Source organism: Mustela putorius, unplaced genomic scaffold (assembly GCF_011764305.1).
Source record: "Mustela putorius furo isolate JIRA1106 unplaced genomic scaffold, ASM1176430v1.1 tig00000253_pilon_pilon_pilon, whole genome shotgun sequence".
NCBI classification, from domain to species: domain Eukaryota; kingdom Metazoa; phylum Chordata; class Mammalia; order Carnivora; family Mustelidae; genus Mustela; species Mustela putorius.
The window spans coordinates 7,030,341-7,055,796 of NW_025421329.1; the positions used below are offsets into that span (position 1 = coordinate 7,030,341).

The following is a 25,456-nucleotide window of genomic DNA, read 5'->3' on the forward strand; positions in this document are numbered from 1 at the left end:
ACTATGGACTCTGAAAAACAATCTGAGGGTTTGGAAGGGGTGGAAGATAGAAGGCTGGGTTAGCCTGGTGATGGGTAATACAGAGGGCATGTATTGCATGCAACACTGGGTGTGGTACATAAACAATGAATTCTGGTACATCAGAAAGAAATTAAGAATAAATAAATAAATAAGAAAACCACTGGGGATAAAGAGGGTGTGCTATATATGTATACACATAATGGAATACTATGCAGCCATCAAAAGAAATGAAATCTTGCCATTTGCAACAACGTGGATGGAACTAGAGGTATAATGCTGAGCAAAGTAAGTCAATCAGAGAAAGACAATTTATCATATGATCTCTCTGATATGAAGAATTTGAGAGGCAGGGTGAGGGGCTATGGGGGTAAGGAAGGAAAATATGAAACAAGATGGGATTGGGGAGGGAGACAAAGCATTAGAGGCTTTTTTTTTTTTAAATAAACACATAATACATAATATATTTTTATCCCCAGGGGTACAGGTCTGTGAATCGCCAGGTTTACAGACTTCACAGCACTCACCATAGCACATACCCTCCCCAATGTCCATAACCCCACCCCCCTTCTCTCAACCCCCCTCCCCTCAGCAACCCTCAGTTTGTTTTGTGAGATTAAGAGTCACTTATGGTTTGTCTCCCTCCCAATCCCATCTTGGAGCATTAGAGGCTCTTAATCTCAGGAAACAAACTGAGGGTTGCTGGGGCGTGGGGAGTAGGGATAAGGTGGCTGGGTTATGGACATTGGGGAGGATTTGTGCTATGGTGAGTGCCATGAAATGTGTAAGACTAATGATTCACAGACCTGTATCCCTGGGGCAAATAATACATTGTATGTTAATTTTTTAAAAAAAATATTGTGAATGATGGCTATGTTCATTATCTTGATTGTTATAATGATTTCATAGGTATACACCTATGTCAAAACTTCTCAAAATTAACATTATCTACACATATCATTTATTGTATGTCAGTTATACTCCCAAAAAAGAGCTGCTTTTTTAAAAAGGAAAACACAGAGCAGGTGGTCTGGAAGCGACTAAGTGAAAAACCAGGAGGACAGAGGCTGTGCTCAGATACAGGTCTGTATGATGACAAGGGTGCAGAAGATAAAAGTCAGGAAACCATGGAAGGTTAGGGGTCGAGGAGCTGATGGGTAACCTGGAAAGAAGGGAAAGGACTCAGAGACAGCTAAGCTATTAAAAAAAAAAAAAAAAAAAAGACAAATTAGCAGATCAGGAGACCTGGCAGTAATGAGGACAGACAAGGCCTAGTCAAGGGAAAGGTTTCCACAGAGTGGGTAGAGGGTGAGGTCTGGAATGGGCCTTGGAGAAAAGGAAGACCATGATCTCACTCCCACAGGCCTGGGGGAAACAAAGAAGCCTGAGAGAAAAGCCATGTTTCAGAAAGCTGAGGAGGTGAAACCAAGAGGCTGAGGCTCTAGGGCTGTTGTTTAGCCCAGTAAGAGATTTCCAGAGGGTGGAGGACAAAGTGGGAAAGAGGGCAAGAAATGCAGGGCAATGATTTCGAAAGCACCCCAGAGAGGACACCTAGTAGATCAAAGGGGCATTAGGCCCAGCTACCACCTGGTGGACACCAAGGCAGGCAGGGGCCCTGTAGTTCAATTCAGCCTGGCTGTGATGCATCTCTGAGGGACCCTTACTGTAAAGTGCACAGGAAACCCTGCTCCCTCAGAAATACGCACTTGTGCTGTGTCCTGACTATGAGCGACCCAGGGAGGGCTGTCCGGCTCAGGGTTCTGAGCGGTAGTTAAGAGCCCAGTGAGCTGTAGAAACTTTAAGAAATATAGCTGCTCAGGAGTTGTGTTCACATCCCAAGCACTGTCAGGCCACTGGGAAGCCCAAGGTATAAAGCAAGGGATACTCTTAAGAAGTCATAAACAGGGGCGCCTGGGTGGCTCAGTGGGTTAACGCCTCTGCCTTCGGCTCAGGTCATGATCCCAGGGTCCTGGGATAGAGCCCCGCATTGGGCTCTCTGCTCAGCAGGGAGCCTGCTTCCTCCTCTCTCTCTGCTTGCCTCTCTGCCTACCTCTGATCTCTCTCTGTCAAATAAATAAATAAAATCTTAAAAAACAAAATAAAAAGTGCTCATTAAAAAAAAAAGTCATAAGGGGGGAGGGGGTTTGGGAGAAGGGGGTGGGATTATGGACATTGGGGAGGGTATGTGCTTTGGTGAGTGCTGTGAAGTGTGTAAACCTGGTGATTCACAGACCTGTACCCCTGGGGATAAAAATATATGTTTATAAAAAATTAAAAATTATAAAAAAAAATCATAAACAAATCTGTTTAATTATCCACTAGTTTTTATATTATGTATAAGAAGAACCCAGTAGAACAAACTGGATTAATAATGACTCCTATAAAAAACCCATGAGGTAATGTTTGTATTTTCCACTCAAGCCCAACCCTTTAAACCCAACAGCTATTTATTTTGAAGATTTTTGATATAAAACATCTCTAGTACAAAATAAACCCTTTAACCCCCAGCAAACATGTATTGCATTCAGATAAGGTACTGTTTCCTGAATGGGACAAGACATCTACTTTCTAGAGGCTCATAAGCAGTAAACTATCTTAAGCACAGAGAACTTGAATCCTACACTGATGAGACATGGGCACATGAAAGGGGGCCATAGCCTACCTCTACACCAGACAGCCTTGGTTTACTGATGTACTGCTCCTATCATCTTCTCACATGCTGGCTGCTCTCATTATTACACAAATAAGATGTCAAGTGCCCACCTTTGTCCCCCCATGATGTACTCGCATAAAACTGACTTTCCGAAAATCTCCCCATTCATAATTAGTCATGGGAATTTACAAACATTTGAGTAGCACGTTGGCAGACATCACAGTTAGTGAGTGTTCTGTCAGCCACTTCCCTCGTCTTCTTACTCTCTAAACCTCACTTGAAGCAGTATCTCAAGATGCCTGGAATCATGAAGGGTGTTCATTTCACATTACAACACTAAGAGTCCAAACAGGTTTCTTCATTCAAAGGCTTATATATAGCAAGCAGCCAGCCTTAAAATCCTTAAGCACAGAGAAACTTATAGACTATTTTCTCCCTCTAAAAAGGGTTGAGAGAGAAACAGAACCTCTCTCTTTGCTATGGACAAAACAAGATGGCATGACAAGAAACTGACTTCAAACACTGCCAGTTGATATTTCAAATTAACTTCTTCTGTGTCTGTATAAAAGCTGGCTATTCAGTAGGTCTGACAACATTTTTTATTTAATTTTCTTCAGTGTTCCAAAATACATTGTTTATATAACTACGCCCAGTGCTCCATGAAAACTTTTAAGCCTTGCAGAATACAGGAGTTCCTTTTATTTTAGGTTTCTATATTTAGGGACATTATTTGTAGTGTGGGGCAAGAAGCATACCAAATCAGTGGTATGTCAACCCAGCTTCAAGGTTCTAACCCAGTATTCCAGAGTACCTTGGCCACTATCAGCCACAGGAACATTTAATTAAGAAGTTTATACAGTAGTGTTCTTCATATTAGATCAGAAATATTAGATACCTAGAATATAAAACATCTAAAATAAGGAACATTAGATACCTACAAAGTCTGGAGCTGACTAGTGAAAAGCTTCCTGTGCAAGCCTCAAGAGGTTTTGCAGAAGCCAAGAAGATACTGATGCTATGGAAATATTTAAAGCACAATCCTTTCCCTTTGAAATCTGGTGTTTCCTTATAGTTTCTTAGTTTCTATAACAAACTTGGTCAAGACCTTAATGACATATGGTAGCCATTTTAACAAATCTGAATAAAATGGAAGAATGGAAAAGAGTGAGGACAAGAAAATGTATAGAATTGTTAATCTACAATCAGTTATTGGCCATTTAAAAACCCAAGAAGCTATGAAAACTAAAGGTTCTGTGTAGAATTTCCTAGTAGGCAGGATCTGACCTAAATCTGAACACCTAAGGTGGCAACACCTAACTAAGCTGAGGCTATTATGGCGTTAGTTATCCCACTGGCGCTGAATATTCATCTCTTAGGCTACAGAAATAAGAATCCTCTTGGTTACAGGGTGTTGTCCAGTCCTCTGGGGTGTAACATAAAGATATCCACATTGGATTAATGTTTGCTGAACATCAACACAACACACACTGCCATTCTAAAACTTTGAAAAATTCTGATTCTAAATAAAGGACATTTAACCTGAAGATCATCATAAAAGGTATGTGGACCTGTCTAACCATCAACTTCTATCCAGTTCGAAAAATCAGGCAAAGATACCTGCATCTGGAAGGAGCCAGTCTGATTCAAATACTAAGCATATAAGCATCAAAACAAGGATGATTTCATATATAAATGCTCCAACGTCAACATTCTGAAACATGACACTTTCTGACCCTGTTGTCTAGCCAGCTTATTCTATGCACAAGATAAACTAGCTTCTTCTACACACCAGGCTAGATAAACAGCACCTGCTCTTAGGCTGGCTCAGGAGACTAGCACTCTGCAGTCCCCATCCAAGAGTCACTGCTCCTGGTCAGACACTATTGAACTGGGTAAAAAGCTGCTTGTACCTGCACTCTTAACCAGTCATGTGGTAACAGTAGCCAGAGTTAAGGTAATCCCCTACACCACCTCCTACATGCATAAAGTCTCACAGCACAAATAGCAAATGAATTTCTATACCCAGTCCCAGTAAGGTTATCCAAGCTGAGAGGGGCCCATTAATCTGCAGACATTTTACAGTACTCTCTGTAGCAAACGAGGATGGTTTTCATAGACAGGACATAAGCAGAATGGACGGATTATATCTAGCACAAATACAGAATTCTGCATGCACTTATTCTCATTTTTATCCATTCCTGCAACACCACGGAGTATTACAAGTCCCTACAATTCCTCTTCAGATTATACTTACCATTTGATTTTTAGATTTTTACCCTAAATACACAACACCAAGTATCAATTAAAAGAAATGCTACCAATAATGCTATAATTTAAAGGAAAACCTTCTTTGGGTATTTGAAAGCTTTGCGCAGTGGCAGTATCGTAGCCAATGAGGTTTATCCAAGGCGCGATTATTGCTAATTGAAAGATTTAAAGACAAAGGCATGTACCTTCAAGTAATGATTTAATCATTCAGTTCAGCAGATGTATTTATTATATATACTTCACCAAACAGTTCCGTTTATAGAAGGGTCCAATTATATTTTTCATGTAAGTAGGACTAAATGAAATTTGTGATTCTGAATTTTGAAATATCCACAGAACGTGCCATGTTCTTTCAGGTCCCAGGTCTTTCACAGATCAATCTCCCATCTAGGAAACCCTTTCCATACTTCTATGTCAAGGCTCAGGTAGAGATTACCTCTCTTGAAGCCTTCCTCAAGTCCTCTGAAGAGAACTGTTCAACTTTCTTCATTGCTACCACTAGTACATTTTTTGTAGTAGCAATTCTACTGTAATTTTTTTTTTCAAACTTATTCCCCACCCTGGCAATCAGCTTATACCATACAAGTATGGTGAAATAGTCCTTGTTTCTTCCTCAATAGGTATTTGAATGAATGAATGATGAGGAAGTTAAGATCCCATTATGACGTTACATTTTCCTCAATGTGATTATCTGGCAAGGAGGAAAAGAGGGAGAAAGACCAAACCAGACACTCTTTAAACAGAAAGTAGGAGTCACAGTCAATAGCACAAAATTACATGAGTTGTGCCATGAATATTACATTGAGAGGAAACACTGTTCAATGTCAATGGCTGCACGGAAAGGGCAGCAATGCTAACTTAGATGTATTTCAAGTTCCCTCCTGCTGCCACACCTGAAAGCTTTCAAACAGAAGAACTCTGCATCAGTGAGAAAGTCTTGGAGAACAAGATATTTTTATTAAAAAAAACAAAAAGTCACTCAAAAATACTCTGGATTACCTGATGATTCACAGACCTGTACCCCTGGGGATAAAAATACATTATATGTTTATAAAAAAATTTAAAAAAATACTCTGGATCAAATATTTCTCAAACAATTTGGTGCACAGGAATCCCCTGGAGCTCTTGTTAAAAATGCAGACTGATTTGGTAGGTCTGGCTGGGGCATGACATTCTGCATTTTCTAACAAGCTCTCAGGTGAGACCAGTGCTGCTGGTCTGCGAACCATCCTTTTTAAGGAGCACTTTTGGCGCAGGGATAGATATTTTCCTCCAAAGTCCAGGTGGGACTTGTCTTACATTTAACCAGCATGTCCTTGTTACCATTTCTTGTTGTAACCTACTATTGAAGGTGCCAATTACATAAAACATTACTGAAAAGTCAACTGAAAAAAATCTATAATTTTAGAAATCTTTAAATTTTCTTACCTATACTCTGGTAATGCCATCGAAAGAAAATTCGTTCAGGCAGAAATTGCAGTATTTTCTATAAAACAAATGTAAAAAAATTAAGATATAAAGACAAAATGAACTGCACACTTCATGATAGTACTATATATGAACTACACACTTCATGTTAGTACTATGTATATATATACACAAAGTGTGTGTATACACGCACACACACACACACACACACACACACACGTCTCAGAAAAGAAAACGTAAAAGCTATTTCTACTACGTAAATAGTGCGCTTGACTCTGTAGCCCATGGGACAGTGTCTTTTACAAAACAACCTTTCTTCCTTGAATGCCTTAAAGTCATCACTGTTCCAAGTTTAATTTCTCCTAAAAGAAAACAAGAAAAACAAGGGGAAAAAAATCCCTAAAATAATCATTTTATCTTAATTAAATCATAGCCTTTGCTTAAGTTCGTATTAAAAGAATAATTTCTCAAATGCCAGATTCCCCACATTTCTGCTTTTCACCTTCCACTTTCCCTTCTCATTATCATTATTATTAGCCTCTGGACAAGGACCAGTGTCAGGAAGAAAGATGAACGTCCAGAAGGATAAGACTGTGAACATACAGTGGGTTAATAAAATGAAATTGCTGTCAAGAATTTCTTGAAATTAATAGCTAAAAATAAGTTTAGGATTGCAATTAGGAATTTCACACCCTTCACCCCACATATTGGAAGATACAATATAAGGAATAAATGAATGACATACAAGAGTATTTAGCTAATAAAAGTAGCTTTTCCAAAAAAACCCAAATGACCTTTCTCTTTTTTTTCCCCACTTATTTTTCCAATAAGTTTTGGCAAGTTATTCTTGGGTCCTAAGATTCCTTGTACTTTCTCAGCAACCACCTTATTAAGAAATTTAGAAATCCAGAAACTCATCAAAATATATTTCTTGGTATTGATAACACATCCCTATTTGACCATAACAAATCCCCATTCCAGGTTCATCTAGGCTAACAGTCTAACAGTGAGAAAGATGAAGGTAAAACACATATATCCAAATCTCCTGAATAAATATATTTCCCAGCTCATCAACTGCCTCCTCCATCTGAAGCAGCCTGAGGTTTGGTTTTGTTTTCATTTTGTCTTAACTTCCCCCTGGGTCAGTAACGTATGCTTGTCTTACTTCATTTGTTCCCATTTGAGAACCGTGAACATGTAAGAACATCTCCTGATGATCTGAGAAAAGGCATGACAGGTAAACTTCCCTCAGACGCGGGGGCTTTAAGGGCACGGACTCCTTGCTCCCCCTGGAGGCTTTTCCACCCACAGCCTTGTGCCTATGGTGCTGCCTCACCATTCCTCTCACTGCAGGCACCACCTCCCCACAGGGGCCTTTCTGGGCCTTCTTTCTTTCTGGGTACCACCTCACCACTACTCTGATGCTCTTTCCACCGCCTCTTCTGTGGTCTTCCTCGCCCTTGCCCCTCCCTGAAGTCATCTTCACCTTCACTCATTTAAAGGCAGTATTCCCTCCACCAGAGTGTCAGCCCTGAGAAAAAGAACATCCCTGTCTTTTCTCTGAAGCATCCCCAGTACCAAGAGCATGGCTGGCACACAGCATGTGCTCAAATAAATACTCAGGAGAAGAATAATGCAGGCTTTTTACTTGGACAACTGTTTTGAGTATTACAAGTTTCCTAATGTTTGCTATGGTCCTCTGTTCATGTTAACATAAGATGGACCTGATCTTTCCCTACAGGTCACTGATTTAATGATATTTACATGAAAATACATTAAAATGTGTGGGCATTTTTAAAACCCTAAACTTAGTAAAGAAAATCTAAACAAAAAAATAAAAGCTGTATAATTAAAAAGAACTAATTTTTCAAGATTTGACAAACGTAAGAAAATATAAATGCATTTAGTTACAGTCTTTGTTATAAATTCTTTACACCACACATCTACACGGATGAAAATTCTACACAGACTACACTGAAGACTATTTCTGATTATATATATGAAAAACAGTATGTACCTGATCACAGGCTGAGAATCACTCACAGGAGTTCTACCCTACATTTCCACTTCAGACTTCCTCTAGAACATGTCGGCTCCGTATCTCGTAGCCCATAACTCTACAGGTATCTTAAATCTTGTTTGACTACGTGTTCATGCTGACACACACTCAAACGCACTTATAAACACACAATGGGCACATGCACATCAAACCCCATTTACTGAAAAAAACCTACACATTTGATACCAAGCTTGGCATCTGCAATGCAGAAATAAAGTAAATGTTCACAAACTACTTCATTCTTCCTTATAAAGATTTCATGTTTAGTGGGCAAGAGAGAGGATGAAGAAAATACCATTCCAGAGGAAATAAAAGCCTGAGAGAAGTTACCCTGAGGAGGGGTACCTGAGTGGCTCAGTGGGTTAAAGCCTCTGCCTTTGGCTTGGGTTATGATCCCAGGGTCCTGGGATTGAGCCCCAACATCGGGCTCTCTGCTTGGTGGGGAGTTTGCTTCCTCCTCTCTCTCTTTCTCTCTCTCTCTGCCTACTTGTGATCTCTGTCAAATTAAAAAAAAAAAAAAAAGTTTTCCTGAGGAGCTGTGGAGGGGCAGGGAAAGCATCTAATCTCAGAAGAAGCTTCACAGAATGGTTCCAGGAAAAAAGGACTCCTGAGTGGAGACTTATAGAATTAATTAAATTAGTCTAGTGGAGAACAGGAACAAAAGGAAGAGCATGTGTGAAGGCCAAGAGCAAAGACAGCCTGGTATCTGAAAGGAACAGCAGCAGCAAGAGAGCCCACTTGACTGGCAGGTAGGTGAGGGCCTGGAGAGGCAGGAGAGGCCATGATCTCAGGGAGCACTGTGCAGTCACTGAATGGGTTCCAGCTAGAGAGGAAATTAAGATGTCTGAGAGGAGAGGCAAGAGATATCAAGGAAGACAATGGTAGCATTTCAGATAAGGAATGAAGTGGCCTGGACAAAGGTCAGCAAAATAAAGAGAAGCACGTAAGAGTGATATTCAGGAGGTAAACCTGTCAAGACCGTGATTAGAGTACTTGTGGTGAATGGAGGACTCAGGAATGATTTCCCAGTGGCTCAGCAGATTTCCCAGTGGCTCAGCCACACTTCTATCTAAGATATCAAATCCAGAAGAAATCCCAGAACTGAAGCATGTCAAGTTCGATTCTGGACATTCTGGAACTGAAAATGTCAATGGACTTATTCAACGAGATATCCTATCCAATTTGATACATGGCCCTGGAGGGCAGAAGCAGGATTTGGAGGGTAACAGAATATAGGTAGCTGCGGAAGATGTGTGTGTATAAGATCCCTCTGAGAGGGCTTACAAGGAAATGAAATGAGGATATTGGTGCACTGAAGTTCTCCGAAGACAATAAGGATGAAGTAGGAAGGGGCACTTGGGTGACTCAGCTGGTTAAGCATCTGCCTTTGGCTTGGGTCATTAGACCAGGGTTCTGGGATCCAGCCCAGAGTCAAGCTCCTTCCTCAGTAGGGAGTCTCCTTCTCCCTCTCCGTCTACTGATTCCTGTGTTTGTGTATGTTCTCTCTCTCTCTCAAATAAATAAATAAATCTTCCAAAAAAAAAAAAAAAAAAAAAAAAAAAAAGGATGAAGAAGGAAGAGCAGAAGTTGGAGACAGGCATGCACAGGTCAAAGAAGTTTTCAATGTGCCAGGTGTTTTGCATGTTTGTCTTAAGAGATTAAAAATACTTATGACTGTATGTACAACTACTTAGAAAAAGTTAAAAGATGCTGGAAAATACAAGAAAGCATGCAAATGAAAATATAAGAAAAGCAACTTCAGTATTAAATCAAGTAAACTCAACATTAGCTGTTGCCTGAAGAACCCATAACCTTTGTCAGCCAGCTGTCAAACACCAGGCAGGATAGATCGATCTATAAATTGTGCAGAGGCAAGTAAATGGCTCCTTGAAGGAAAAAATCAAGTAAGTCTTCCCTTGCAATATATATTAGATGAGTAATACACAAAAGGTAGTTAAGGGCAAAAACCAGGTTGTGTTTTAAGTTTCATACAGTAAAAGGGAGTCAGAAGTAAAAGTCTGTCATCTATGGAGTATTTTAACAAGAACCCATGCAAGCACTGTCCTACCAACAGAATGGACACCTCAACATGCTCATGAGCTGCAGACAAGGACACAGACAGGAGTACAGGACCCACTGTGCTGTCTACAGATTGTGGAAAACATCGCAAGCAAAGAGAAAATTGACAACTCTGGACCTGAGAACATGGAACGGGGTCTCAGCAGTCAGGCTGCTGCTAACCAAATGAACAACTCTAGAGTTGATTTTCCAGAAAAAGCATGGCCTGGAGATGACCTAGGAGGTTTCCAGACTGAAGAAAAAGAGATGGCCTCCATTCACATCTGTTTTATGGTTCTAACTCATACTTCCCTTCACTGAAAAATTGATTACAGAGGCTAATTCGGTGTGTCTGATGACAGATGAACAATGATCACTGCAGGCTGAGTTCTCAGGGGATGGATACTGTGGTGGGATTAGGGACTTCCTCGTTTACTGGAACAGAACATCTGTGGGAGGGAAATGAGGAAACGGGGGTGGGCAGGGAGCCTCAGACCATCCTACAGAGCTGAAAGTCTCTGCCAGCTTAGCGAAGCTCCAGAGCAAAGACAGCACATTAGAGGGGTCTGTTCGGCCTGAAAATGGCTAGGTCCTCATACCACCACCTTGCTCAGTCACTGGCTGGGGATGACAAGAGCTGACTATGGCTGGAGAGCTGAAGATATTGACAACCTTGGGTTGCCAGCTAACCCTGCTCCTTGCAGACCGGTAGCAAATTTTTCTTGCAGGGCAATGTGAGCAGCACATCTCTCTGCCACAATCATCTTCCAATGACTATATAGTTTCATCACATTAAGAGGCTGAGTGCTTCTAAGAGCAATGCACCCTACTCCAGGGACACGATCTCTGCTGGTATTGTTTCTTGTAAATGGGCTGCTGCCTCACGTTGATGAAAGCCTAGACCCGGTAAATCCTTCCAGTCCTTTTTCTGCCTTGGAGTCCACTCTTCCTGAGCAAATGGCACAGCACTGACTCATATCCTTTCTCATGCATTCTCCACCAAGGGCACCGGGCACCCCAGCTGCATTCCGGGATCAACTTTTGATACCATCCTGCCATTGGATTTTAAAACATCATACAGAAGATGCTGAGAGAATTACTCCACCCATCCAGAGGAGATGTTATATGGACTAGATGAATGTTTGCCATGCTGACTGTTCTTCAGACTTTAACTTTAGTCAGGAAACGAATGTGGCACTGAATCATGTTTTTCCGCTTTCCAAAATATTTCTCTGTCTCCTTGACTTGGGTTTATTTTCTTAATGTGCAACAGAGAAAAATGTCTTTTTAATATAAAGAAAGCTAAGGAACATAGCAAGATGACCTGTATTTAGACATGTGGATGCTGTCAGTAGCCACTAGGAGTCTCCAACTTGTTCTGAGGTCAGGCCTATCATCATCACCACTTCTGGATAAAAGTTTTCAGGTTTATAAAATGGATGGACTTTAAAGACATGCAAAAACAAACTCAATAAGGTTTGTCTATAAAATACCATACACAAAGTCTGAACTGCTAAAAGCATTCCCAAATTGACAGAAACTTATACAACATTGAAACGTCCTCCTCGCTATTGCTTCTTTTTGTGCCAAATATTGCAAGGACCATTGTGTATGCATTAAAGTCTCTGAAGTCAAGAAAAGTAAAGTCCCATATGACTATCTGTGTCAAAATGTTAAGTGTGTCCCTCAGAAAGCCCCACATGAAGCCTACCTTTGCTGAGGCAAATACATTATGGCATTTCTACTGCAGCTGATATTCTAAGCTACACTACTAGGAATGCAACATAAGCAATTGACATCTTGTTTGTACTTTCACTGGAGAGTAAAATTTAAAAAATTTTTCAAGAAAGTCACACATTGTGAATAAATATTACTTTCCTGAGAAACAGGTGGCTCCCTTGAATGCTCAGTGCTCAGCTCCATCTATACAGTAATCCATTATAGCACACTTGAAATCAAAATTAGGTATTACTACTGATTGGCACATCAGGGAATCTGTCATTCTTTTAACTGATTATCTATAGTGCTTTTTTCTTCAGAACCTACTGCATGACCAGGAATACTGCGAAATGCAAGCTGCAATTTATACAAGATGCCTCAGTGTACTTTAAAACTGCTGATTTTTGTTTAATTCATGTGAGAAACCTTTTTTCCCCACATTATTACCAGATGATCGCAACATATCCCAGTTGATTCACACTTGATTTCAATTTCACTTATAAAGGAAGGACGAAGAATGAGGACAAGATCCCATCCTAACTCATGTGAGGTGATCTAGCAAAACAATGGCCAACGAAACGTGTTCTGTCCAGAAGCAGGGAACACAGGATGCAACTTTCCCTGAAACTAGCTACATGACACAGGGTGTGAGGTAAAGGAAGTGCTGACTAGGGAAAAAATAGGGAGTTTGGTTTAAAAGAACAGTAAAGGTCATAGTTACTTGATCTTTTGAGTAATAAAAGGTCAGAAACATTCTGACAACTGGGCAGTGGGTTTAAAGGGAATGCTAGGAGACCCTGGGCCACAAGGACAGTCTGGTTTCAAAGAAATTCATGGGAGGAGGAGGCTGGAAGCATGGATGCTTCCAGGAAGACAGAGAGAGAGGGCACCTTGTTCTTTGGCAGTCATGAGCCTAGCCAGGCATCTCTTACTAACAATGACTTAACCATCCAGTGTGGACAAAATACCTGCATTGAACACTGCATTGAAGTAAGTGTCAACACTTACTTGAGAACCTAAAATTTCAGAGAAATGAGCTAACAGAAGGAACTGCATCATGTTAAGTAGAAGATGACTACATTTTTAGCTAAAAAGGGTATACTTCTCTTCATATATGGTAATCCCATCCAGAACAGTACATTATCTATCTGATCACTAGCCATGCCATTCCTGAGCAAGGAAAGCACAGCTTTCCTCTCCAGTCTTTAAGACCCAACTTAACCATTACCTCTTCAGAAGGGCCCACTTCAACCATACCTCTCACCACACTCCTCCCCAGCATGCTTCTCTCAGCTAGAGGGACACAGGGCCTACCCCACTGCTAGGTGCTGGATTTCTTAAGAGAAGGAACCCTCTGTTAGCTATCTTGTATCCCCAGTCTCAAGAACATTGCCTGGCACATCATGTTTCCTAACAAACACTTCATGCACAAAGAGAGGAATGAGTAAGAAATGAAGAAGAGTAAGACAATAGGATTCTAAGTTTAGTTCACATTTATAGGTAGACACATGGGTAATGCCTCATTTGAAGGAAGGCGCCCACACTCTAACGTGGTGGAAACAAAGAAACTGGCAAGTAGGTACATGATAAAGATAACTGAGTGTGGAATTGTGCTTCCAAACATTACAGAAAACCTTAATGCTTGATTAGGATCATCACTTGAGAGGCAATACTTTTCTTGTTTAAGGTAAAAGTGAATAAATGAAAATATTTCAAAAGAGAGACTAAAATATAAGACAAAGACATCTAAAGGAAATACGGAACGTAATAAAAATGGATGGACATCTAATTTCTCCCTCTTATATTGTAGAAATCAACCAATACTAAAATGTTGAAAACCACATTAAGCAATTAAAATTTAGCAGGGGTGAAGGATCCCATTTACAACAAAACCACACAGAGAAAGTACTGCTTAAAGCACACACGAAATTGCAAGGGGTCATGAGGGGTGGGGGATTAGTGCTCCTCGCATGAAAGCAGAACATAGCAAAGGAGGGGACCGTCCTAGACAAAAATGGAGATTCCACTTTCTGAAAGAGATTTGCTGGAAAAGGGTAATTTTTTTTTAGAATTTCTGAGCCATGCTCTTAAAAGATCCAAGAAGACACTGAATCTTTTTTACGATCTAAGAAAATAAAGAAAATGGTGACACACAAATAAGTCACATGCTGAAAGCAGAAAATGTTACATGGAGATGAAAAATGGAAAGCATGAATCTAGAGTCCTACAGAGTCCTCTACTGTAACCCTGTGCATCAAAGACCTCCCTGGAACTAAATAGGTTGAATGGAGATAAATATCTAGAGAGAGCATGTCTAACGTTGTACATTCTATGTCTAACTAAAAATCCTACACAAATCTACAAAAGCAGAATATCTATGAAGGAACAAAAATCAGGCTCATAGTCGTCTTCTCTGCAACATTAAGCTCCAGAAGACAGTGTGGTCAATGGCTCACTGTAGGCCAAGCCAAGTAGAATGGGCAACAGAATACCACCTATATGGAGAAGAGAAGTTCCAAAGTAGACCAGGTGCTTATGTAAGAATCCAGTACATCATAAGATAGCTAGCGTAAACTATAGCTGTTTAAAAAGCAAACAAAATTCAGAATTTTAAGAAAAAAAAAAGATTATGATTCAGAAAGTATATAGTCTGATGTATTTGTCTGAAGCTAAAATAAAGATATTCTAGAGCTGGAGTTATACCAGCCACATATCTGCCTTCCTCAACATATGAAGCAAATTTATATACCAGCAAATACAGAGATTAGTTAATCCAAAACCAAAGCTGCAGGGTATAAACACTGTAAAAGTGAGCTATATTTATAGAATAGGAGTTAATATGATTATAAAAACTACAGTATATCCTCAAAATGATTAACCTAAGAGAAATAACATTCTAAAAATATTTTAATAAAACAATCTAGATATAAAATACTTAAAATAGCTGAGTAGTGAGAAGTACAAAAAATATATGGGATGAAAGTAAAAGGATGGGGTTATCATCAAGTACTGCTTTACTCTTGATATGAATAATTAGAAGAAAAAGATTTGAATGGTATTTTGCTAATTTAAAGATAATTATTAATAGTACAGAGAATCATAGGGGAATGGAGAAAAAACTGAATGGGAAGAAATCAGAGAAGAAGACAAACCATGAGATACTTTTAACGCTGGGAAACAAACTGAGGGTTATGGAAAGGGATGGTGATAAGGGGATGGGGTAATTGGGTGATGGGCATTGAGGAGGGCACATGATACCATGAACACTGGGTATTATATGCAACTAATGAATGACTGAACACTACATCAAAAAATAATGATGTGGGGCACCTGGGTGCCTCAGTGGGTTAAGCCTCTGCCTTAGGCTTGGGTCATGATTTCAGGGTCCTGGGATCGAGCCTGGCATCAGGCTCTCTGCTCAGCAGGGAAACTGCTTCCCCTCTCTCTGCCTCCTCTCTGCCTACTGTGATCTCTGTCTGTCAAATAAATAAATAAAATCTTAAAAAAAAAAAAAAAACTAATGATGTACTATATGTTGGCTAGTCAAATTTAAATTAAAAATAAATAAATAAAGTTGTGGTCTAAAAATATTAATAAAGATAATTATTGGAATGATAGAAAACAGAAAGTATATTTTCCAAATCACAAAGTATATTCCATAAAGTGAAAGTGACTTCTCCCCCAAAAAACAAAAGTAGAAGAAAAACCAAGAATATTGATTATCACCCACAAAAAATCATATACACGAACAGGTTAAGATCCTCCACCAGAGAACAGGTCAGTCAGAAATGTCTTTCAAATACAGAAAGATTAACAATAAAGTACAGAATATGACATATCAGGCATGCATTGGCACAAACACACAGCAAAGTAGTATCAATATCAAGTGAAAAGGCGTTAAGAGGGGCAAAGGGAATATTTCAATTAGATTAAAAGTGTAATTCACAATATAGTGATAAGACAAACATTTAGGCAACCATTAACACAGGATGAAAATAAAACAAAAAAGTACACAAAAATAAAAGAAATGCAGTTAACTGAGGGGAAAAACATTTATCATAGAATACTTTAATGCACTCTATCCTTGACAGATAAAAGAGGGCATACATTGCAATATAGCATCTTTGAATACAATTAACAGTAGCTTAATATATATGTGGAGAAACAAGATTTCACTTCGTAGATTCTAGCACTCATGAAAATATACCAAAAGTTATTTTTCTAAGCCATGGGAAGAAACCCACAAAGTAGGAGGTGCACAAATCATGAGTAAACTCAATACACTTCATGTCCACCTTTGAGAGTTTAAACTAAAAAACAATGGAAGTACATGAAGGACTTTAAAACATTCTTGTGAGCAACAATCAAGTAAAAAAAAATAATAAAACAAACTTCTAATTACAGACTAAAAATGATCAGCAATGTGAATGCTGTAGAACAAAAATTGGCCAAAGCTAAAAAAGAGAAAAATCTGTAGAGTTTAATTTTCTGTAACACCAGAATGAAATACATAAAATAAGTTTAAACTGAAAAAGCTTATAAAACGTTGATTTTTTTAAAGATTTTTTCTTTATTTATTTGACAGAGAGAGAGATCACAAGTAGGCAGAGAGGCAGGCACAGAGAGGGGGCAGAAGCAGGCTCCCTGCTGAGCAGAGAGCCAGATGTAGAGCTCAATCCCAGAACCCTGAGATCATGACCTGAAGGCAGAGGCTTTAACCCACTGAGCCACCCAGGAACCCTAAAAGGTTGATTTTTAAGGAAGAAATCAATATCAAAGAAAAGAAAAGCAAATTTGATGACAGCAAACCCTCTCTGAGTACAACAAATCACTAAGCTATAGATGGGGATTTGAATTGGTAGTAGTGTAGGTAATTAAAACAAATTTCCTCTAAATCAACTGTTTATTTGACTCATTAATAAATATTCTTAAGTGCCTCTTTTGTGCCAGGTACCATAGGAGGGATCAGAGATAAAGCAACATAGTACCCTGTTCCTGCTCTAAAAATGACAGCCTGAAGGGGAAAGGCAAGAGCAGCAGGGATGTCAGTATAGGCACAAGGAAGTGAGTACAGACAAGGCACACTTCCAAAGGAAGATCACCTTTGAACTGAATCCTGAAAAATACAAAGAAGTAAGCCAGGCAGCAAAGGACATTTTAGGCAGACGAAGCAGTTAGCAAGAAAAAAACAAAAACAAAAAACCCTGCTGCTTTGTTGCCAGTAGGAGCAAAAGTAAGGTGGGTGACAAGGGATGGAAAGGCAGGCAGAGACCAGATCAGGAAAGGCCTTGAACATCTTGGCAGGGAGTTTAGTCCTCATCATAAAGGCCAAAGGAATAAGAGTTACATTCTACAAAGAGCATTCCAGGTGGGGAGGGAGAAAGAAGAGGCAGAAGATCAAAGAACAAAAGATAGTTAGTTAACAGGATACTCCAGTAGGAGGGAAGACTGAACAAAGGCTGAGGCAGTGGGAAAAAGAGGGTTTTCAAGAGCACCAGCATGAGATGTACAGAACCATGGAGTGGAGAAAGTACTACCAATACCGATCAAAACAGACAGATCAAGATAGGATACCATTTTCATTATACTAAAGATCTAATATCCAAAAACATAGTACTGTAAGCCCTTGATAGACTGACTGTAAGAGGTTATTTTTTTTCAATTTGATATCATGCAAAAGTCTAATATCTTTTTAACAAAAATCAAATTGCAGTACATTATTTTTAATGAGCAACAATCCAGATTATCCCCCCCCTCTCAAATTTATAAATGAACTACTTTAAAAAGAAGAAAAAGTGTCACAGACCTGCAATCGACTCAGGACAGGCCACTTGGCCATGTTCACTCAGCGAATGCCCAAGGTCTGCAAGAACAGCTGGTGCACCTCACGCAGACTCTCCTTCCAACCTGGCCTGTGTCACAAGCACATCAAACACTAGGTGTCACTGAAATAGACACCACACTACACATCCAAACAAAACAAGCCAGAGAAAATTTACAGCATACCTTGGTCCTGAATTTACAAAAAAAAGAAACTGGAAGAGATTATGCTGAGTGAAATAAGTCAAGCAGAGAGAGTCAATTATCGTATGGTTTTACTTATTTGTGGAGCATAAGAAATAACACGAAGGACATGGGGAGATGGAGAGAAGGGAGTTAGGGAAAATTGAGGGGGAGATGAAGCATGAGAGACTGTGGACTCTGAAAAACAATCTGAGGGTTTTGAAGGGGTGGGGAGTAGGAGGTTGGGTGAGCCCGGTGGTGGGTATTATGGAGGGCATGTATTGCATGGGACACTGGATATGGTACATAAACAATGAATTCTGGTACACTGAAAAGAAATTCAAATTTTTTTTAAAAAAGTTAAAAAATTAAAGAAAAGAAACCAACTCATCCAAATTGTGTGAACACACTAATACAAATCAATTTAAAGGGACAGAAAAAGCTCTTTACAACTCTCTTGCTCTTCTAACAATAAATACAACATGCTACTGTGAATTTTCCATATATTTAGTCCTGATGCCATCTCTACTAGCTGCCGTTTAAGGGTTCTTGGAAGCATTTGCTAGTGCTGCCTTCCAGAGGGCCCGTTCAGAGAGTGTCAGTTACCAATGAGTCAGGCAGCACACTGCGTGAAAGAGGCCAGAGTGCCAGGAAGCTCAGGGCATCTGGGCCACAACAGATAATCACCAGAATGTAATTTCAGACTTCCACAAACATGTCTCCAGTTTCCCTTCCCCCAAGGTGAATTGAATAATTCAGTATATCCTGTTGGGTCGATCCCAAGTTTCTCACCAGAAGATGCAAGGCATAAAGAAAATTGTACTCTTAAATAGTAAATTTAGAAGTTAAAACATCCATTGAAAATGGCTTCTTTCAACTTAGACACTTGTAGTTTAATTCAAATTATTAAAATGCAATAGTCAGATAATAAAATTTTAACCTCAAGCAATGCATTCCAAGGATCCCTAGAAAGGACTGGATGTTGATATTTTGTTTCCATCTTCTCATTTGCAGATCATAAACATTTCATGATTCAAAGCAGACACCATTATAACCATAGGCTGTAGAAATGAAAGGCCTAGGCCCTATGTTTGATTATTATCCCAGTATCCATTATAGAGCACAGAACGGAGAAGTGATTTCTGAGCTAACTCCCTACCGCCCGGAACATTGCAAACAAATGAGGAAAGGGCACGATAGGCCATCTGGGCCTCTACTAAGATCCCTGCACAGGGGCCTCAAGATTTATCATGGAGCAGATCACACTACACCATAACAACACTGCTGTCACCTGGAGTTCTTCCCAACCAAGGGCTCGATCGACAATACTATAAACAAGTATGACTAATGCTGTGAAGCCAGAACAATTCCATACATACCTCTCTTATCATATAAAATGCAGATAACACATTAAAATATACCCCTGATGTCACAAAAAAGTGACCTAACATTCTGTTCGGAATAAACAGTGGCACTGATTTTGCTCACCACCTGGAATTCAGGACAGCTTTAGGGATTGAAGCTGGGTGTCTCTACTGGCTCAGTTCTTTTAAAACTGTTCTCCAGGGAATGTGAACTAGATTTGTTTGCTTGTTTGTTTGTTTGTTTGTTTGTTTTTTCCAATTTAAATCAGTCATTCGGAATTATTGCAGTGACCTAGGAGCTGCATTCAAGGTTAGCATCATTCTTTGAAAAGAAAAAAAAAAAATCCATGGAAGCATCCAAGTACATGAAATCCTCAATAAGAGCTTAAATTCCAAGGATTTAAGAAGAATCTGTTTTTCTTGTTCATTTTGTTTGTTCTTATCCCTCCTCCACTCAATAACAGTAAAGTGGTCCTTGTGGAAAAAAAGATTAAAAAGCAGTAACAACATGAGAGGTTGGTGGAAGGAAGTCCTTCACTCAGCATGAAAAGGAGGGAGTAGCGTGGAAGTACGTTTGCACACTGGACCGTCTGAAAGAAGTCCTGACAAATACAGCAAAGGAAAGCAGGTGCGTAGAAACCAGGTAATTGCAAAACCACAATTCTGCTCTCTTGCTATGTAGTTTTGCTCCAAAAAAAAAAGTGTTAGCCATTACATAAAGAAAGGAAAAGGATTGTGACTTCATCCTGCTGGATACCTGCCCTCAATGTGCTAGTCTATTATTCTGCCCAAGCTATTCCACTGAATGCTTGCATGGGTTTCAGACTCATTTTCATCTGCAAAGAGTTTGAAAAGATACGCAGTTCCACCAACAGAAGGACAAAGAAGGTGGGGGAAGAAAAATGAAGTGGGAGGAAAATGGGGGGGGGGGGACAAACATCTGAGAATTATCTGTATTCCTACTATATTCATAATTCTAGTTTTTCTTCAGGAAATGTTTCTCTCTTATTAATATCTGAGGTACGGTGATGCTATTAAGGGTGAAAAGTTATAAATGTTCCCCATCTATACTGGAAAAAATATCAAAAGTCCAATTACTGATAGCAAACACAAAGTAACTATACAGAGAGTGAAAACCAGCCATTCATTTCACCTTCTTTTGCACAACTCTGGGCATGGCACTGGGTCCGGTTGTGTTCTTAGTATCAGAAAAGCTAGTAAAAATCCTTTCCTCCTACTTTGAGCTAAAGAATTAGAGGTTAGGGACGCCTGGATGGCTCAGTTGGTTAAGCAGCTGCCTTCGGCTCAGGTCATGATCCCAGCGTCCTGGGATCGAGTTCCACATCGGACTCCTTGCTCCGCAGGGAGCCTGCTTCTCCCTCTAACTCTGCCTGCCACTCTGTCTGCCTGTGCTCGCTCTCACTCGCGCGTTCTCTCTGACAAATAAATAAATAAAATCTTTAAAAAAAAAAAAAAAGAATTAGAGGTTAAATCCACTATCTCTATAAGCTCACTTGGAACCATAAAGAACAAGAGAACCAGTGTTGAATTCCATTCAAATAAGACAGCTTCCACTGCAGCCCTAGAACCACTGCCATTCAGCTGGGATTCCCAAACTAACTACACCCAGCAAAACTCCATAGGCACGAGAACTGCCTCCACTCCAGCATTACCTCCATACCACAGACAGGGAAGGGAGATGGTAGGTAGGATGCCTACGGTAAATTTCAAACAACCAAACTTCATCTTCAATAGTAAAGAAGTAACAAACACTAGTGACCATAGCCTACTCCCCTTCCTCTGTGTGCCCTTGAAGAAGCCCACAGGTCATCGGCACTCACCTGCTGTGGTCTGCCCCTACCACCCATGCCTCTCCGACCTGCATCTCCCCCACCTAAGACAGGGAGGAAGAGACACAGCATACCTCTTCCTGAAATGACATTCGAAGTGTTTTCTTTCTCTTTGGGTGAGGGGACTGAGTGCAGGGAAGATGGGAGTGTGATGGAGACATGAAGTACTGCTTCATTTGGCCATTATATAAAGTATTCTTTTCATCCTAAGACAAGCATGAGATGAGTAGAACAGATTTGTGTGTGGCTTTTCCACATTTTTTACTTTTGCATTAGGCCACTTTGGAACCATGCTTCCCTCCAGCCAAGGGCACTGGGGTAACAAAGCCTGAAGAAGCCCAGGGAAACTGTGTCAGTAAAACCCTGAGCCGTAAGTTCCCTGCTGTACAAGAACACAAATGTGCTGATGATTTAACCAAGTTTTTCACAAAGATAAGTAAGTCTTACTTAGGAGGTAACAAGCTCTGTTGACAGACTATCAAGCTTCTCTGTCCAATCAGTAGCCACTACGCACATGAGGCAATTTAATTTTAAAATTTAAATCAAATGAAATGACTTAAAATTAAAACTTCAGTCACAGCAGTCATATTTTGAGCACTGAACAGCACATGTGGCTAATGCTTATTTAATTGGATAGTACCGACAGAGAACATTAACATCTTCAGAAAGTTCTACTGAACAGAACTGCCCTAGAGAAAAAGCAACCGAGAATTTTAGATCTGCAAAGGCTAGTCAGAATCAAGTTGATCTTATATGGAAAACTAAACAGAAGCATGAAATGAAATTTCATGCTAAAAGACTTGCCTGTGAACTCCTGATTTGTAGCATCACGGGATGGTAAAGCTGCAAGAGACCTCAGGGCTAGCCAGTCCCAATCCTTCCACCTTAAACACATGGAAGCCAAGATAAAGAAAGGGTATGTACTCACCTCAAGGTCTCACAGCTCAGCAGAATCAACATATGATCTAAAGCTACCTTCTTCCTATTTCCTTTATCCAGAGAGTTTTCGGTGAGGAAGGGAAATGTTTTTGAAATAAAAATAACAAATAACCCCACTGGAAATAAGATGAGAATTTAAGAGGCTTTAATCCAGCAATAAATAGAAGCAGGTGCAAATCACTGTGAGGACTACAAAGGAGTATACCTAGCGGTTTCTGGCCTCAGAAACTTTACAGTTTCATTAGGAAGCTAAGGCACAGCCACCTTCAGGGAAAACTGAGAACATCCAGCAATAATGAAATGGTCACACGGGAGTGTATCATACAAGTCCACAGGAAAAAATGGGCACCTCTAGCTGGACTTGCCAGAAGAAATCAGTGGGTCTGAACAGAGCTGGAAAGCAAGTGGATGAGGAGAGCAAAGGGCAGGCTCTGAAAAGAGAATTACATAAACCAAGAGGCAAGACTCAAACTCTGCAACAAGAGGTGAAGGGGCAGTAAGCAAAGCAGTCTATGTGTGAGAGAGCACTTCCACAGAACAACACCCTCAGCAACATGTGAAAGAAAACATGTGGGGCCCCTCAGGGGCTCAGAGTATTAGCCCAGCTCCGGCCACACTGTAAGAACCTACAAAGAACCCATGCAGGTCTCTAGGAAGGAAAAAACGGGACTTACTTTATCTGGTGAGGTAATTTGGATAAATCTACACCTAAGGAATCTAGAAGTCAAATATCCCATATATCTGCGATGTCAACTCTGTGATCTTTGAAAAACAGATAAATAAGTAGCATTGTGAGATCAGAACACGTGGAAGCCTTGAAATTAAACCTCTCCTGTCAATGTATATTATAGTTGGGTGAGGGTGGGAGAAAGAAAAGGCCTTGCTATCAAATTCTAGAATTTTCTTAACCATAAATGAGTAACTCCAATGACTGCATTTCTGTACCAAAGGGAAATGGCATATATAACAAGGCAGGCAGCTTGAAACAACATCTCTGTATTAACTACATGCTCTCATTTTCTGTAGTCTTGATGCCCTGACATCTGGGACCTTGCTGATCTCAGAGGGACTGCCCCTCCCAGGATTTGCCAAGTTGGCCAATATGCCTTTGACAGTCAAACCAACCAATCCAAAATCCCATTTCTGCAACCACTTCCTTTTATGGGCTCTCAAATTTGGGACACTATCCTCTTGCTTAAATCACCTGGGGACAAGGAACTAGACCACTAGGGGCCCCCTTTACAAACCAGAGCCTGCTAAACTTATTCAAACTACCCAATCCTAAATCTGCTTAGCTTGCTTACCTTGCCTTGCCCATTCCTTCCTTCAAAAACCAAAACAAAGATGCTCACCTTCAATTCCCCCCTCTCCACCTGCTCTCTGTGTGCTCTCTGGCTCTCTCTTCATAGCCCTGCTGGCAGGCCATGCCTCCTGTTTCTACGGTACTCCTGAGAGTACAATAAACCTCTCTCCCTTCATGGCAACCATTTTCATGTCTGTGTTCCTGTCTTACCATACCTGCTGAAAACAAATCCGATATACCATTAAAACAACCTCTTAACTACTGACTACAGAGGGTTCTCAAAGTTATTTGACCTTGAAGCCCATTCACCAGGCATTTCTACACTAGCCCTCCTTTTCCCCTGTGCAGGGAGCTACCTCCAGGGCTGCCACCAAAGTATCCCTTCTACAAAGAGCCATTCAGAATTTTCTGGAACTCAGGTGATTGCCAGACTTCTGGCATAAGTCCACTATTACTGCTGGATGCTTCCAGTAGTAGGAAATGGAACATGCTCAATGAGGGCAGGGGCTTGTGTCTGACTTGCCCACCACCCTATCTCCAGCACCTAGAAAGGGCCTGAAACACGTAGCTGACATCCAGTAAATGTGCGTAATAAATGAGTGAACTAGACAAGAATAGATACGTACTGGTAGACGTGGCCTGTGGAGTACAGCTTTGAAAGCAGGAGAGCATTAAGATTCCTACATGGTAGGCCACATGGCACTGAGTTAAGAAAATGGGTCCTATAATCAGACCAGAGGTTAAATCTTGAAAGCTGTGCAATCTTGGACAAGTCACCTACAACAACAAAGACCTTGGTCTTCCATTGATAAAAACTGGGATGGGAGAATGCACTTCAGAAGGAAAGGAGGACACAGGGCAGCTATGCACAACACTTCCATTGTGGTCAAGATGGCAGTGTGAATTCATTTTATGGGGTCTCACACCCCCACATAGTGGGTCTTACCCACTACCATTTGAAATACATGGCAATGAGAGATGAAATATATTTTTAAGAGAAGAGTAAAATTAATAAGTGAACCTCAGTAAAAAAAAAAAAGTGACTAACATTCCCATGATGCAGCAACCACAGAAACTCAAAGTGATGCACAGATAATGTAGCCACAGGCAAAGGTGTCCAGAGATCAACTTCAAGGAGGAAAGGATCCTGCTGGAGATAAAGGCAGACAGAAAGGCCTGCTTGCGCCCTGCCTGAAGCCGCAAATTCAGCTGGGTTGGCAGCCTTGACTGCATGCCACTTGCTTTACCAGAGCACCGTGAGGTCTCCAATAGCTCATTACATCTAAATACTACTGCCTCCTTTAACAAGGCTTCCCTTCCGGATCACCCCTGACTTACAGGGACCAGTAGCAGGTTTCCCTGCACATGCTCCTTCCAAACTCTCTCATCGCTCTGATTTCTTCCGATCCACTTTATATTTACAGGCTATCTTTACATGATATCCCTTCTGGGATTTAACATGTCTTAATAATTCTACTTCTTGTAAAGGAAGCCTTTGCCAATTATTTACACCTTGGTAAGTATTTACCTCTGAATCCTCATAAACCATTGCTTTATATGGCACCAATGTACAGAAAGTAGCAATGAAGTTACTTAATTTTCAGAATGAACCATACAAATTATAACCTACCTTCTAAAGCCAGAGACAGAAAGAGAACACAGGCATAAACAAAAATAATGCTGGTTCATTATTCATCCATATTTACTATGCAAAATGAAAGTTTTAGTAAGTCTGGAATAATATATATTGTTCTATTATATAGGCAAATAATCATCTGTAGATGATAATGTATC

The 25,456-nt window shown here is 40.2% G+C and overlaps 1 protein-coding gene and 1 pseudogene across 8 annotated transcripts in view; one reads left to right on the plus strand and one right to left on the minus strand.

Annotated features, from left to right (window-relative positions):
- The window catches only part of RALGAPA2 (Ral GTPase activating protein catalytic subunit alpha 2), a 322,083-nt gene that overhangs the window by 262,211 nt on the left and 34,416 nt on the right, over positions 1 to 25,456 (minus strand). For 7 of the 8 annotated variants that reach the window (XM_045078460.1, XM_045078458.1, XM_045078459.1 and 4 more), the window contains exon 4: positions 6,368 to 6,425. In XM_045078460.1, coding sequence (XP_044934395.1) covers positions 6,368 to 6,425 — 58 coding nt within the window. Of the gene's footprint in view, positions 1 to 6,367; positions 6,426 to 18,009; positions 18,116 to 25,456 lie in introns of all 8 variants that reach the window. The other variant, XM_045078462.1, reaches the window with a different exon arrangement.
- On the plus strand, positions 5,035 to 5,264 carry LOC123391619 (annotated as a pseudogene).